Source organism: Tachysurus vachellii, chromosome 1, assembly GCF_030014155.1.
Source record: "Tachysurus vachellii isolate PV-2020 chromosome 1, HZAU_Pvac_v1, whole genome shotgun sequence".
Lineage (NCBI taxonomy): Eukaryota > Metazoa > Chordata > Actinopteri > Siluriformes > Bagridae > Tachysurus > Tachysurus vachellii.
Genome location: NC_083460.1, coordinates 10003692 through 10021368, shown reverse-complemented (window position 1 = coordinate 10021368; position 17677 = coordinate 10003692). Strand labels below are relative to the sequence as shown.

Genomic DNA, 17677 nt, shown 5'->3' with positions numbered 1-17677 from the left:
TGTATTCTTTTGCTGAGTCTTTTTCCAACACAACTCTCATTCTGCCATGGGTATGCATAGTCTTCTTTGAACTTGGAAGTTTATTGATTAGCAACATTCTTTCCTATATGATTCTCTTTGTCCTTCCACTGTCCTGCTTATTAAGATAGCATTTAGTGCTGTTGCTACCAGTTGCTTATTAACTGATTGTTTTGAATGTACAGGGACTGTTCATGGTACAGGGTCCGCTTGTGCTTAATGAAATGCACTGAACCTATGTGTTTTTTTTTTTTTCCAGCTGCAATTCCCCCATAGGTTGAGTGATTTCTGGGTAAAGTCGACACTCCTATTCATCCACCTGTTGCTGACATTCTCACTGTAATCACTATTCTTTACACTAAGGATTTGGAGAGTCATGGTCTACTCATTGACTCATCTGTTGCTGAGATTCTTGATGTCTCTACCCAGGCTTCTACTTTTACTACTCAGGCTACTCAATTTTCTCATCCTCATCCACACACAAGCACACAATCTACTCAAGCTCCATGGCATGTTAACAGAAGAACTCAACAAAGTGATGTGTTGTTAAACCTTAAAACCATTTTGGGTACATTTATGTACGTTTATGCTCAACATTGAGCCTTATTTCTGTGTGTGCGTGTTTTTATTCCATAGTGTGTGTGTTGGTGTTTTTTACTTTTCCATATTCATGACTTTTACCTATGTTCTTCTGGGGCCTCCACAAGCTTAATGGTCTGCTTACCGTATAATGTTTAACTACCCTATACCTTATGCTTCTCCTTTACTTTCTCCATACTTCACTCTTTTTCTACTTTATATAATTCTACAAGAAATTTTCCCACAACTATTCTCTGTTTTAGAAGATATTACTAGCAGAAACTCCCAGTCATATCTTCAGGTGAAAATCACTGTGGAGAAATAGGAGTCTTCTTGTCTTTAGGCTCAAACTGGTTCCCTGTCTCTCGAACAAACAAACCAGCTATACAAAGTTGAGGGAGGGATCAACTGTATTATTTCACACAATACTCAACTACATCAATAGAGGTTTTATTTAACCTGTTTGTGAATTAAGTTATTTTGGTATGCAAACATAAGACACGCAAAATCCACATTTATCAAGGACTCAATCCTTCAGAGATTCCATTTAGACCATTCATAGGTACAAACAATTACCAAAAACAAACAAATAACAACAAAGATAATAAAAAAAAAAAATAAGAAAGCACAGCAAGTTTTATAAATGAAAAGAACACTTGTACTTATGGCAAAGTCCAGACACAATGCAAGAAACGTCCCATATGACCTGGCACATCAGGCTCTTCTATAATGACAGCACCTCCAAACTATTCCCACAGCATGCGTTGACATACAAGAAGTGTAGTCCATAAACCAAAAATCCTTCTACAAAAGAAAGTACAAACATTGAGAAAAAAAGGTGTGAAAGACAAACCCTTGCCTCAGAACTACATTCCACACATACACCTCAGCCATGCAAGGCAGAACTATCCAGACTTAATCATTCAGTGGCTACAATCAAATATCTACTTACAATTGAGCAGCAAACAATCAAGTCTCTCGACCAGGATGGTCTCTCAGGGCAGAGAAGGAACACAAGGCACACCATGCTATCCTCTATCTTACTCTACTACCTTCTCACATTTTAATCACACCCAGGGAGCACCTAGAACCCCCTGGTGGTCAGGATGAAAAACTTCAACCATGGAACCCTGTACAGTTCATGACACTGTTACAATATAATACAATACAAATGACTGATAAGGACATTCATTACACTAATTCAATTGCATAAGATTAACCCAAACATACCAGATAATTGTATAAAATGTAAGGAGGAAATTGGCCTTTTCACTGTATGTGGAAATGTTGAGAGTTGCAGGTGTTCTGGAAGGACGTTCTGGAAGTGATCAGTGAAATGACTGGTGGAAATATTCCTTTGGAACCTAAATTGTGTCTATTGCATATATATCCTGTAAGGCCTGTTGTAAATGCAAGCTAACAGAGCTTATAAATTTCAGTTTAATACAATCTAAAGGCGTTAATGCTTTAGCACGGAAAAAAAATTAGAAACCCGCTCAGAGATGTGTGATTATTTATTCCCTAAATATGTTTGTTTGTTTATGCATGTATTACTTTCCTGCTTAAATTTTGTAATTATTAACAGTTTTGCATTCTGTATTGTTCTAAAACAAAATTAACAGTTTGGAACAAAACATATCAGCAGCAAAATGACCATAAACATAGTGGATGAATGGAATTGTGGATGAACAGCTTGTCACCATAATCTCCGTTTCCAATTCCTAAGATCCTTGAGATAGATTATGCTTAAACACACACATACAGTGCATTTTGTATGAGATTCAAAACACATGCAATCATGACAAACAAATAAGAGTATTTTGAGGGTTTATGATTTCCCCACTCTTAACATTATTAATAGAATACAACAGTATATTATGTAATGTACTAATAGTACAATAAAACATGCTGTAATATATGCAAACATAGTAAATACTTCATGCAGGGTCAAGTAATGGGGGTTTCATTTCAAGTATTCAATTAATGTACAATTAAATTAATGTTCAATTATTAAAATGAAATATCAATAAACTATATAAAGATGGCTATGATGGATTTCGGAGCCTTCGAGTTGAGTAAGACTAAAAATTCATTATAATATAGTGATATAGTATTTATATAGTAATGGCACAGGATTTAGATTTTCAATGGCACAGCACAGAAGTACAGAATTAACAAGGTATTAGGAAAAAGAAAAAACAATTCTGACTGTATACAATCATTACTTCTACCTAAATATTAGCATTATCACACTGCTGAAGTACATTTTGCAGATTGTGGTCTAATAAAGTGTAAGTTACTCATTATTAACATTATATCATTATCATCAGGTTTAATCCAATATATTATAATCGTCATCAACATATGGTTAGAAGAGACTACATATCTTGATAAAAGAAAAAAGAATTTAAAAGAATAATAATAAAAAGAAATTAAAGGCAGTCAGCATTATGCATATCATACATCTCTATCTCAGCAAATTACCTTATTAGTCATGGTGCCTGAAACAGAAATCTTCACCACTTCTGGGTTTGTTATTTGATTGATATTCCAATGTGCAACCTTCACCCTGGGATTATAGTTTTTTTTTACTGTAAAGTTTAACATAGCAAAAAATAAGAAATGCTTGCCCTACAGTATGCAACTATAACTAAAATCTAAGGAAGAGAGGAAGCATTGATCAAAATAATCGTGAGAAGAGCGATGCAACAAAACCGACCGCTTTAGGGATGATTCCAGGCACGAACATGGTTGCTGCAGTGCCCAGAGTATCCACTACTTTACTGAGTGTAGAGCGCTTTGACTCGTCCTCTGTCTTCATCTCTCCTTTCAGACTTTCAATCTCTCTATTCATCCGATCCGCTCTGTCCTTAAACCCTTCTTCCAACAGAGCCTTTTGTTCCTGCAACACACACACACACACACACACACACACACACACACACACACACACACACACACACACACACACACAGCTAGACATGTGGCCTCTAAATTCACTTCAACCTTACACTGAGTATATAAAAGCAGATGATGTTATAGACCAAAGCAACAAGGAGACTCAGAAAATAACGGAAAAGAACATTTCTGCTCATCATTTTCCATTTGTCTCAAAGCCATGCAACTGTTACTATGACATAGTAAGACAGAGTGTAATTAAAAATTAGTGTATTATTCATCTGGATGCATCTTAATTGATGATGTTCTGTTATGTTCTATTACCTTGACTTTATATTACTCTAGCCTCAAAGAACTTAACCCACAATCCCTGTACAAGCTGATCAACTAAGGACAAGATTTAACTGATGCTAAAGCAGGACCTTCAACCCGACACCACACTATGTTTAGATGTTCAGCACAATCTTGATAAACAGATCTAAACCACCAAAAGGTCATCATAACTGTCAGGAGTTATTGGGACAGTTTCTGGCCAGATCACTTGAGGGGGATGATTTATTTAACGGTTTGTTTATGTATTATTGTGTTGATTCCCATGCAGGCAGTGCTACACCCTTTTCTAATGTTTTCCTGTTTATTCAGCTGTCCCTTATTTTCCCTTGATGCACGACTCTATGTAAGCTTGTCATTTAGGCTTTATGGTGGTCAGACATTGTTTATGTTTGCATGGTACTGTTGGATGTGTTTTAAGGTTTCTATGATTTTGTTTTGTTTTATTAATCATGTTGTATTTGTCCCATGCTTACTTTTGTTCTTTAATTTACTTTTGTTAATTAAAGCAGAGCTTCTTTTGATACTACATTTGAGTCTGATTCTCTGCATGTGAGTGATTGTGATTACTGTGAGGATCCATGTTTGATCCCCACACGTTACAATAACTATAATGCTTACCTATAAACCATAAATAAATTCTATAAACCTGTAAATGTTGGTGCCCTGTTTGAAAGAGGTATTTTTTTTTATTTTCCCACCTTACACACAATACAGGAATCATCTGGGAACGTAATTTCTATCTAAATATGAGGATTATTCCTGAAGATATTCATGAAGGCAACATAAAGCTGGCACAAGATCTGCCAAGAGATCTGTCAAATATCTGCAGTAACTGTGACAAGAAAAACTATTGTGGATAAATGAATAAAATCCCATTGCTTTGTGATCTTCCCTGCTGTGTGCAATATAACACTGCTGATTAGTTACTGTAATACGATATGGATGTATACTGTATGAATAAATGTAGTGCTGTCACTTCTTACTTTAAGTTTTGCCTCCAGTACTCGTTCATTATCCGCCTTTGCTCTCTCGCTCTCTTGCTTCATGCGTTCCAACAGCTGGGCCACATTCTGCTCATAGGTCTTCTGTTGGTCCTTGAACACCTGCTCTTGAATCTGATTCATCTCCTCTAAAGATTTATTCTTCTGCTCTAGAAGCGCCTTTTGCAAAAGGCTCACTGAGAAATGCATAAACAAATATATATATCATTCATTCATTCATTCATCTTCTACCGCTTATCCGAACTACCTCGGGTCACGGGGAGCCTGTGCCTATCTCAGGCGTCATCGGGCATCAAGGCAGGATACACCCTGGACGGAGTGCCAACCCATCACAGGGCACACACACACACTCATTCACTCACACAATCACACACTAGGGACAATTTTCCAGAGATGCCAAGGAGGAAACCGGAGTACCCGGAGGAAACCCCCGAGGCACGGGGAGAACATGCAAACTCCACACACACAAGGTGGAGGCAGGAATCGAACCCCCAACCCTGGAGGTGTGAGGCGAACGTGCTAACCACTAAGCCACCGTGTCCCTGAGTATATATCAGTACACTTAAAATATATTGCTGAAATATATAGGTATATATTAGTAAACATACTGTATAACATTATTTCCCATTATATTACAATAGGTAATTGTTGCCTAATTTTAGTTAGTGTTCTAACTGATAACAGTCTAATGACAGTCCTGATTTTCTTATATCATGGGTAATCCTTGCTTCATGCCAATCAACCTACCATGCATGTCTTTGGACCGGGGAAGGAAACCGGAGTACCCGGAGGAAACCCCCGAGGCACGGGGAGAACATGCAAACTCCACAGGTGGAGGCGGGAATCGAACCCCGACCCCGACCCCTAACCACTAAGCCACCGTGCCCCCAAATATATATATATATATTTTTTTTTATATAAATATATACGCATATATATATATGTGTGTGTATACACACACACATATATACATACATACACGCATGTGTGTGTGTGTGTGTGTGTGTGTGGTGCATATATATACTATATATTACTATATATATATGCACCACACACACACACACACACACACACACACACACACACACACACACACACAGGCACTGTCCCCGGTTATAATTTGATTGTCCCCTGTAGTGTCACTCTCCTGCTTTCCTGTCACTTGTTGGTTCATTACAGTGTTTATCAACCAAGCAAAATTAATAATAAGTTGCAATACAATGCATTAGCTAATGTTAAGAATTTATCTGTTGCTGAACATTTGTGTCTAATCATTAAAAATCTTAGCTGGTTCTATTAACCAAACCTCTAGCTAACATATATTGAGTAATTAATTGTTTCATTATTGGGGTAATTTGGTAACAACACAACGTGCTGGTTTAGATATTATTGTCTTGTGATGCCCTTTAAAATTTTAATGGTACAAATTGTAATAGACAGCACTTGCTGATCCAAACTGCTGCTTTATATACACACTTACCTTCCTTGTTTCTCTCTGCTTCAGTGAGGCACTGATCACTTAAAAGAATAGTCTTTCCAAACTGATCCTTCTCCTTCAGATACTCACTCAACACTTCCTCACTCTGTAAAAACACACACAAGCACATGTATTTTCATCTATGTACAAAAGAAAGAAGAAAATGAAGTCAAAAGAAAAGTTTTTAGCCATCATACCATCAACTGTTTGTGTGTGCGTGCTTTGTATTCATTTGTTAAGCTCTGGAGTTTATCACGGTATGCTTTGTATCCTCCAGGGAGCATAAATGTGCCGTCATTAATATCCTCATCTAGTGGAGAAAATATCTCGGTCAGCGTCACCTTACAAACATTCAAACACTCCTGTTGATTCTGACCACACAGCTCCTTATACAAAGTCTGGATCTCTTCCTTAAAGGGGGGGAGAGAGAGAGAGAGAGAGAGAGAGAGAGAGAGAGATTGTCTGTGATAGTAAACTAATATAAATGCATTTTTTTGTATAATTAAAGAGACTGATTTGATTTCTCTGTGGATTTGTGTATATTTTGTGTTTGCAGGTTACCATAAGCTTCATCTGTGCTTTTTGCTCAGTGTCATTGAAGGAAGTGCTGATGAAGGCGTCGATCGCTGCCTTCTCTGCATTTATGTGGATATCAGATAGCTCAGATGAGGCAAGTGGAAAGCACACCTTCTCATAAATGGAACTCTGGTAGACCTGCAAGGCCTGTTCCACTGCCCGCTCATTCTGGATCTGGGCCAAAGACACCACTGCATTCTCCAGACAAGGAACCTCACCATTACGAATTGCCCCCACATACACCTCTGCCAGACATGCCAGGGCTGACATAAGAAACAAAACATCCTCGCATTTAAAAAAAAGCAATCTTTGCCATGTTTAACCAGATATTGATTTTATTACAATTATTATCATAATCATTCCAGTGCTGCTGTAATGGGTGAACACTGACCACTGCCAATGAGAATTCGCCCCCCTGTTAAGGTTTTTGGTTTGGCATTGTTAAACACATAGGAGCAGAAGTCATCAGCACGCTGCAGGAACCTTGCATCAAGATCCGTTTCAGATAACTCCTCCATTCTTGACAGATCATCATCTTTAGCTGGCCGTGGAAATACAAAACACCGTCGTTCTGCAAAAAAGTGACGCAGACAGCGCCTGGGGAGGTTGAACTTCTCAACCGCAGGGGAATTACCTAGAAATTTAAAAAGGAATATAAAACAGTTTAAAATGTATAGACTGTACATTTGTATTTGTCATTTTAATCTTATATTTAGTCATTAAGACAGAATTAACTAAAAATATAAACGGTAACACATTTTACAAACATAAAATGCTCAACTCCATTGTGAGCCTTTGCAATAAAAAATTTGAAGCTCTGCTGTGATTTGATGTTAATGGTTAGTTTAATAAGTAATTGTAAAAAGATCACACCAAAGTGAACTTTAAGCCTTGTTATTTGAATGACAGTTACTGTAAAAATTTCATTAAAAACACAAAAAAACAGAAAACATCCTTTACTCCATAAATGCAGGGATATTTATTCACCACAGCACTTGTCATTGCTCACCCGGTTTAAGTTCCAAAGCACTTTCCAGATATTCATCAGCTGTGATGACCTTGCCGTCCTTTTCCAACTTCAGCGTGAAGTCTCGCACAGACCAGATGAAAGAAGGGAAAACTCTCATGAACTCTGCTGACTCGTCATCGTCACCACCTCTCTGTGCTTTCACTCTGATGTGCTCAGTGAGTTCTGTCACATAGCTGCAGGGATTAGTGTTCAAGAAAACATAACCATCATGTGTATCTTGTGTTAGTGTACTGTACATGGTCTATGCTATTTAGTAAAGGATACTGTAGCTTCTCAAGTGCATTGTTGTCTATAACCGAAAGGCTGTTGTAGACCAGAGTGCTGCTGAGCAAGAGAGCCAGGCAGAAGATCCATGTGTCATGCTTCTCATCACCCTGAAACGTCATTAAAACATCCTTTAAGACTATCCTTTCTGCTAAATCATCAATACAAGAAATCATTAAATCCTTCTCATTTTGGTACACCTTCCATTTGATCTTAATTGAAAAAGAAGCCTTACTGTATTAAACACACACACACACACAAAAGAATATATGAAATTCCCTCAATCCTGTTAAAATGACAGGTTTTTAAGTTGTAAAAAAAACTATATAAGATAAATCAGGTTAGCTCTTTTTTCCAACTGTGACTGTGAAAATACAATGTATTTGGGAAAGAAAACAAAAAATAAAAATAAATGTTCTGCACATCCCTAAACTACATTGTCGAATCACCTTTTTCTTCCGACTGAATCTTGTTGGGTAAAAGTCTATCAACATGCTACATGCCAGTGTAGCAATCAAGCATGCTCACACACACACGCACACACGCGCACACGCACACACGCGCACACACTAAAGAGCATGACCTTGAAAGCTGCAAGTCCAGGATGGGGCCGTTTTGGCTGAGTTTTGAACGTGCTGTCGGAATAAACCAGAGGTGAACTAAAAGTCCACCTGTCTCCAAAGACGTTCTCCACACTTTCATGCACTAGGCTCTACACTGATGCAGGAACCCAGCTGCAGTGTGTCAGCCAGACACCCAAAGAGCATCAGTGATGTTGCTGGTCATTGCAGCTCCCTGAAATCAGCCATCCCTTTGTTTACACACAGCAGTTATAAGGCTCCTGTCAATGGTGGTTGATGGCAAAGGACTGGGACATGGAACAGGTAATAAGCTGGTGGTACTGGAGCAATTCTTCAGTCGACTCATGACAGGAATGGTGGCCACCAGCTTTTATATTTAGAAAAAAATTTAAGCTGATAGAGGGAACATTTGAGGGCAATAACTTGTCTAAGCATCTGCTTTTTCCTTCACTCTCTCTCCCACCAACTTGTTCACAAGTCCAAAAACCAGTTGCCCAAACTTGAATGTCCACTAATTGCTAAGTCCAGTTTCATAAACAGTGTTGTCACAGGTGATGTTTTCGGTACTGTGCTCAGTACATTGTCCATACCTTATGCACATCCCCAAGTCCCTCAGTGTCAAGCAGCACCAGAATGTGTCCTGGTTTATTGGGGTGTGGAACGCACCACATCCAGATGCCTTTAGTTTTTGACTCTATGGTGCTGCCCAGAGCAAAGCCTGAAACATTAATAAAACTCTCCTGTAATATTATTCACTAAGTTTAAATATAATAAAATTAAACTTTATTATGAAGACCTCCATACAATCTGTAATAACACTTTATTTGGATAAAATGCTTTAAATACAATCCGGTTGAGAAACCATAATCTAGACTGTTATAACCCAATTTTCAATTTAGAAAATTTCAAGTTTCAAGCTATTTTTCTTAATCTCTCTGTTAGATAATGTGCTCTAATACTTAGAATTCTAAATAATATAAAAAGCTTTTTTTGGCAGATGTCTAGAAAAAATAAAAAAAAAACTACCTAAAAATTGTTGATTATTTGAATCTTTAAAGATTAATATGAGGTCTGTGGTGCCTGTGCTGCAACCTTGGTAAACATGGGCCTCACTTTGTGCACAAGAGGCATTGTCCCCCTTTGTTCTAGTTGGAAAGCATACCAAAACATCCTATAAAATTGCATGCTTACAACTTTGTGGCAACAGTCTGGGAAAGACCTAAATATAGATGTGATGGGCAGGTTTATACAATCCTTTGGCCATATAGTAGATATTGATTTATTCAGTCAGTCATCTTCAGAAACTGCTTTTTTCTGGTCAGGGTTGAAATTGAATCTAGATCCTATTCTGGAAACAGTGGATGTGAGATGCCAATGCACCATGGAAGGGCTCCTAGGCCATTGCATAACACTATTCAGACAAAACAAGAGGCAATTTAGCATAGCCAATCCAACTACTGATATGTATCAGGAGAGAAGAAACATAAAGGAAACCCATAAGAGATAGGAAAACGTAAAATTCCACGCAGACAGTAACCTGAGCTCAGGATCAAACCAGGGATCCGGGAGATCTGGGAGTTAAAGCATTTTTGCAGTGCTTAGAACATGTCTAATGTATAACTTCATTTTTGCATAAACACATTAAAGAGTAACTGTCTGGATTCTGGCAACTTAGCAGTGTTAAATTAACTTAGATTGCTAGTGAGATAATATTATATATTTATATATTTCCCATGTTGATTCTTACCTGTTTGGTGTCCTGCTAGGCGGTTCATGAGGTAAGACTTCCCCGTACGGTACAGCCCCACTACAGACACTACAACAACTGGCTGAATGATCTCATCCAGTATTTGTTTAGCTTCCTTTGCAACGCATAGTTGTCCTTTAGAATCGCTGCTAATCAAACATACTGGTGCATCCATGGCTTTGAACATCTGATCATCACAAAAACACAACAGAACATAATTTTCTTTCTAATACTACACCAAGGAAAAGCTAATTACATTCTACAAATTCTGTATCTCCTTCATACTGTATAACATTTGAAGGCTCTGTCATGTAGGAGTTAGTGTTAAATCTATAATGAACTTTAAGATGTCATGCTAATTTATGAGTTGCTAAGGAGCTCCTGGTTTCTTCACTCCAAATGAATGCATACGATTGCAGAAACTGACATTATTTATAATCAAGAAAAGTGATAAACAAATAAAACCATACCAGGTTACGTATGTAACCCGGTTCCCTGGGAAGGGAACGAGACACTGCGTCAGGGCTGACGCTATAGGAATGCTTCTGTGAGGAAGTTGTGTCTGAAGCTCTGTGTTCACACACGCCAATTTAATGGCTAGGGAAGGACATGTGATGAAGTGATTATGCGCCAGTAAGTACATATAAGGGCATCTACGTCACATTACTCCAGCTTCTATTTGTCTGAAGGAAGCGCGAGAGGACCCCTGGAGCATGGCCAGTGATGCAGCGTCTCATTCTGCATAGGTAACCTGGTGTAGTTCCCTTTTGAGGAAACTAGAATCTTACATGCACTTTTTATACGGTCCCTTACTGTCTAATACAAACCTACACCCCCAATGTCGTAGGGAGAACATATTAAATGTATTAAAATAAAATGTACAAATTGTAGTTGTCTGTCCAGTAAGAATATATACATCTTCTTATTTTATATTTTTTTTTAGAAAAGACAATACCACAGCGACCATGTAGAAAAAAACAACCCAGAAATTTGGGTTAAATGAACGTATGTTAAAAATGTATACTGAAAAAAAAAAGGATGTCAAAATAAAGCAGAAAAAGAAACGCATTGTCACTAATGAAGGTGTATGTGCTGTATGTGTTTACCTGCTTTAGACCCCATACACTGCTAAACAGACCTCAACAGGTTTCAATAGGTTTTTATCTAGGATTTATCTTACAGACTTCACAGAAACCAGTGTACATGCAAGAAATGTGCAAATTCAGTACCACTGCATCTACATCAGCATATTTTATAGTGGAATAAAAGCATATAAACACTGATCAGAGTAGTAAAATAATACAACCGCTTTTTTTAATGCTTATAATAATAACTCATTTGACGCACTTACCTTGGCAGAGGGAACAGATTAATAGTTAGATGATGCTAAAACGTAGCGGCTTTTTTATCCCGCTGTAAAGTGAAAGCTTCAAGCTAGTTTCAGATGTTAACACGAACTGAACGCTTGTGTCTTAAACACGGTCGTTATATAATGCTGGCTGCTCACTAACGCTAGTGAAAGTGAAAGTGCAGACTTGGTTAGTTAATATGGGTTAATGGTTAAGTGCGCACATTTCTAACAATTATAGAACAATTTGTACGCATGATATAAAGAGTTTTATGTTAAAAGAGGAAAAATAAAAAAAAAATCCAAAATTCAAATCCAAATTTCTCAAAGAAACGCTTTAGTTTTGCAGGTTAATGCATGGTGGCAAACAATAGAGCCAGGGCAAAAGGGACTGCCTGGAGGGGGAAAGAAAAGAAGGAAAAAGGGGGAAAAAGGGGGAAAGAGAAAAAAAAAGGAGGGGGTTGTAGTGCACTCACTGTATTTCACCTTATTTTTCCAAAAGCAAGATAATATTCTGTTTTTTTAACAAGAAAATATTTTTAATTAATATTAAATTCTTTGTAGACTTCCATAAAAGTGAAAGATTAACACACAATGCTTATTTCTCCAAACACACGCATTCTGTAATACATGTTATTTCAACAAGCATGCCTTTTAAACAATTTATGTTTTAACTTATTAACAAGACAAGTATTAATAATAACAATATATTTGTTTAATTCAACAATTATTGCTATTTAATTTAATCACAATTATTATATTATACCTACAATAATTATTATAGAAATACTATCACTATAGAGCTTTTCATTTATTACGAAGGTTATAACATAAAAAATGTTAGAATAAATTGCTAGAAAATAAAAGTGATTGAAGTTAAATAAATGTTCTTTGATTGGATTACAAAGAGTCTTTCCCCTGTTCAATGGCCTTCCCAGATGCTGGACAGTACCATTTACCTTTTGAGTATGGCCAGTAAGTTTTTCCTTTGACTGACCAAATAATTTACACTGGTAGTGGTAGCCTTCTTTTGACAGATGCTTTTTTGGTGGCTCCCCTCTTGCCACAAGCTCATTCCATATCTACGTATCCCTATATTATCCTGGATTCGAATGGTCGCTCCACTAAAAAATTGCCTCCTACATGGTGGAAATATCTCAGTCAATGAAGCAGGCTCCAATCTAAACCTCAGTGCAGATATTTTAAACACTTATTCAGCTGATGCCAAGCCTCTGTCCTCTCTTCCTTCCAAACACCAGAGCACTTAACTGGGCCAATTTCATGCCTCCATGCTCAACTGTCCAGTGCCCTGGATTTTGGAGAACTTGTTCAGCTGCAAGCTGAAAAACCCGTCCATACTGTACATTTTTGTTCTTGTCTTCTGACTCCATCCCGACACTCTTGCCTCTGCTGCCTACTGTCGCACGAGCAAAGGCTAAATAGATTCTAAAATGATATTTTCCTTGAAGTCTACTAATTCTGTCTCCTACTAGGGCACCTCAATTACACCATGCATATAACAAAACAAAATGGCTTTTGTTTCTTTTAGACTCTTAGAGCTATCTAAATCCATGCCAAACCTTCATGACAAAATCAATTTAGATTATAGCTGCCTGCTGAACTTTGTACTCGTTTATTTAAAAAAATAGATGTTAATGAATGGATTAATCGACTGATTAATCAGGTCATCATGTGTCATTAAAAATGTTATTCTCCAAGCCACTTCTTTATCTAGTTGCAATAACAATAAAACTTACACTTGGTACCTTTTCAAGAACATGAAATTCTACAAATTTTCAAATCGTGCAGATATGAGCCAACAGCGTCAGTTTGTCTTCCACCCATCAACCGCCAGAATTGGGGGAAAATGTGAACTCAGTTATTTTGAATATGCCATAACTGTTGGTGCCAGAGGGACTTGTTTAAGTTTTTTTTTTATAACTGCTTTACATCCTGGGATTTTCAGGCACAACAGTCTGTACACAGAATGGTTCAATTTAGAAAAAACATCCAATGAGCAGTAGTCTGCTGACAGACATGCCCTATTGATGTGGTCTACAGAAAATTGCCAGAATGTTTAAAGCTGACAACTCAGATAACCAGCACTATGCAACTGTGCAGAGAAGTTCTCTGAAATAGCTCTGTGAACACTGTTGCTAGTTTGTCTGCCCAATTTCAAAGGACCTGATGTGAGATGCCTGGTCCTGTTGTCTTTGTGGTGTTTACTGTCTTAAAACCCTTGTGCACTGAAAAGATGAAGGCATTTCCTGCTCTGACATGCATCCTACCACTAGAACTGTTAACCCTGTGAGCACTGCTAGTGCTGATAGCACTGTTAGTAGTGTTTTACTTTCTAACATCTTTCTTATTGAGATAAAAGTAGTGTGTGATATTTTTTGTGTAACTCTACTTTCACTATTAATACTTCTTTCCAATATCACCCTGAGAGAGACTATGTTCCCTTTTTATTATGGTTACTCTCCAGACGACTTCCTCATGACATCTCATTGAGTTTGTTTCTTTTTGTGATAAAAGGATTGCAGACTGCAAAGAGAGTTATAAGTCACAGAGGTATACAGTGTGTCAGTTTTACAAGGTAGTGAAAAGAATGTCATAGAATTACGGCACAAGTGAAAATAAAGATTCTTCACTCTACACCGATACAAGGGTGCTATTCATAGTTGAGAAAAAATGTAGCATGTATTAGGCTGCTATGAACAGAGGTCATGTTAGATGATTTCCTGTCTTTTGTACTCAAACTTGCTGATGTATTGAATATCACTACCAAGCACAGAAGGTGCTTCGAAATATTGATTTTATTGATTTAGACAATTTTTACACAGTCCATCCTTTTTCAGAGGCTGAAAAGAAATTGGAAAATTCACTAATGAGAAGTTTTATGACCAGGTGTGACAAAATAAAAAGATAAAAGGTCTGAAGATAATTCCAAGTGTTTGAAATCCTAGATATTTTTGGGAACACACAATATGCAATACAAAGTGGCGTTGATGGCAGTAAAGGAGGCCATTATTAGGCTGAAAAGACATATCAAAAAAGAAACTTAGAGAAACTCAGAGTGGCCCAATCAACAATTTACAACATTCTTTAAAAAAGAAATGCTGTGGTGAGCTTCGAAACACCAAAAGACCTGGACGATCTTTGAAGAGATATTGCCTATTGGAAACAATCATGGGTACACTGCATGTGAGGAACACACCCTGAATGGGATGTTAGTGTACACACAGAGAATATACACACAAGTTCTCCATAATCAGTAAACCAGGCTTAATATTGAATCTAGCATCCTGGAGTTGTGCCACCTCATATCAACATATAGTGGACACAATATTTAACATACATTGCAAAGTGTTAGAAGTGATAATTGCCTATTTTAATGCGTGTGTAATATTTGTATATAATTGATCTAAGCCTTAAAATGAAATCTGTTTGGATGCAAAATATATAGATATATATTTTTTTTATAATTTCAGTCTACAGACTGCAGAGAAGATTGTAAACTCCAGAGGAAAAAAACATTATTTATGTCATGAAGTAAACAGCATAAAACTGTAGTATTAGGGCGCAAGTGAAAGTGAAAATAAAACACACTCATTGTGAAATACAAAAATATGCTGCATTGTTAAACAACGTCCCAGCTATTTATGGCTGTCTGACACGATAACATTTCTCAGAAAGGTCCTGACTTCCATCAATTCACCCACGTGATCTCGGTGGACGTGGTTATAGACAAAAACATGTAAATGCAGTCAAATGCCTAGCAACAGCGGCTGCCAAAAAAACCTGTAAAATAAAAGAAAAATATCATCAAAAACTCTACAGAGATGCACTGTTATTGTACAGGCATTTCCCAGATTATTAAGATCAAGCACTTTCAATAAATTGTTGACATGTGTTTAAGATTATAAAATGATTTTATTTTAGAAGCCAAAATAAACAAAACTGTATTAAAGTAATCTTAACTTTTGCATAAAGCATTTAAACATTATACATAAAATTTTAAATAGCACATTTGAACATTAATTCTAAACAATGCAAGATAATGTTACAGGACTAATATTATGCCTTATATAATATACAGTGGTGTGAAAAAGTGTTTGCCCCTTTCCTGATTTTGTATTTTTTTTGCATGTTTCTCACACTTAAATGTTTCAGATCATCAAACAAATTTAAATATTAGTCAAAGTCCACACAAGTAAACACAACATGCAGTTCTTAAATAAAGGTTTTTATTATTATTATTGTTTTTATTATCTTGATTGTGAACAGGTGTGGCAGTAATCAGGCCTGGGTGTGGCTAGAGAAATTGAACTCAGGTGTGATAAACCAGTTAGGTTATGTTTTAACTGGGGGAAAACACTTTTTCACACACCATTATGGTTTGGATTTTGTTTTCTCTTAATAATAAAAACCTTCATTTAAAAACTGCATGTTATGTTTTATCTTTGACTAATATTTAAAATTGTTTGATGACCTGAAACATTAAAGTGTGACAAAAAAATAGGCCAATAGGAACTGTTTCAGCTTGGTAACAGCAACAATTACAGTAAAAGAGAAAAAAAAAACTTTTAAAAATAAAAAAAGAAATCCTCGTGTTTAGCTTTATTTGTAGGCTATGTTACCATACAGGTTGTCTAAATGTTTTTGTTCCATCATGACAACTGCTTGCTGAGGGGCTTCATGTGAACTGTTACTGTAGAATAGTAATGGATTTAGTGTAAGTGAAAGTAAAAGTAACACACTGTGATAAAAACAGACCGCTACACAGTTATTTAACGCCCCGTATCTGCTTTGCTGTGTAAGGCTGCACGGTTTCTCGGAAGGTCCTGATATAAACGAACTCACACACGTGATCTCCTGGGGGCGTCATTTTATATACAGTACGTCTAATATTTAAATTTGTTTGATGACCTGAAACATTAAAGTGTGACACAAATATAGGCCAATAGGAACTGTTTCAGGGGGCACGGTGGCTTAGTGGTTAGCACGTTTGCCTCACACCTCCAGGGTCGGGGTTCGATTCCCGCCTCCACCTTGTGTGTGTGGAGTTTGCATGTTCTCCCCGTGCCTCGGGGGTTTCCTCCGGGTACTCCGGTTTCCTCCCCCGGTCCAAAGACATGCATGGTAGGTTGATTGGCATCTCTGGAAAATTGTCCCTAGTGTGTGATTGCGTAAGTGAATGAGAGTGTGTGTGTGCCCTGCGATGGGTTGGCACTCCGTCCAGGGTGTATCCTGCCCTGATGCCCGATGACGCCTGAGATAGGCACAGGCTCCCCGTGACCCGAGGTAGTTCGGATAAGCGGTAGAAGATGAATGAATGAATGAATGAAGGAACTGTTTCAGCTTGGTAACAGCAACAATTACAGGAAAACAGGAAAAAAAACCTTTTAAAAATAAAAAAAGAAATCCTCATGTTTAGCTTTATTTGTAGGCTGTTATGTTTCATTAATTTTCAAATGGTGTTTTTATCGCAGTGTTTTCATAAAATAATAATAATGTATAATGAATAGAAAATAAAAATAAACACATATATTAACACATAAGTTGTTAAGGACTACTGAGAGGGAAAACAGTTGGTTATTCCATTCCTATATAAGCCTAACAATCAGTTCATCTGTCTCTCAGTCTGTTCACAACTCCATTACACACGCCATTTGCAGGCCCAGTGTTTAGAAGTAGTTCTTTAAACATTATTAATTCTGCAAATATAAAAATTTTTCAGTGTCATTACCTGCACAAGAACCAAAATGAGTACTGACAGTAATGGAGATGGAACAATCAAAAAAATATCTATGAAGGCCTATGAA

At 37.1% G+C, this 17677-nt stretch overlaps 1 protein-coding gene across 2 annotated transcripts in view; it reads right to left on the bottom strand.

Moving 5' to 3' along the window:
• Positions 1-2093: 2093 nt before the first annotated feature.
• Positions 2094-17677, bottom strand: part of gbp2 (guanylate binding protein 2) — a 43074-nt gene continuing 27490 nt past the window's right edge. The window contains exons 1-11 of one of the 2 annotated variants that reach the window (XM_060871515.1): positions 11856-12005; positions 10505-10691; positions 9348-9475; positions 8177-8286; positions 7892-8085; positions 7274-7516; positions 6868-7145; positions 6504-6716; positions 6310-6412; positions 4812-5005; positions 2094-3499 (exon numbers count right to left, since the gene is read on the bottom strand). In XM_060871515.1, the coding sequence (XP_060727498.1) occupies positions 3278-3499; positions 4812-5005; positions 6310-6412; positions 6504-6716; positions 6868-7145; positions 7274-7516; positions 7892-8085; positions 8177-8286; positions 9348-9475; positions 10505-10691 (1872 nt within the window). In that variant the 5' untranslated portion in view covers positions 11856-12005 and the 3' untranslated portion in view covers positions 2094-3277. Of the gene's footprint in view, positions 3500-4811; positions 5006-6309; positions 6413-6503; positions 6717-6867; positions 7146-7273; positions 7517-7891; positions 8086-8176; positions 8287-9347; positions 9476-10504; positions 10692-11855; positions 12006-17677 lie in introns of those variants that run through there. The other variant, XM_060871522.1, reaches the window with a different exon arrangement.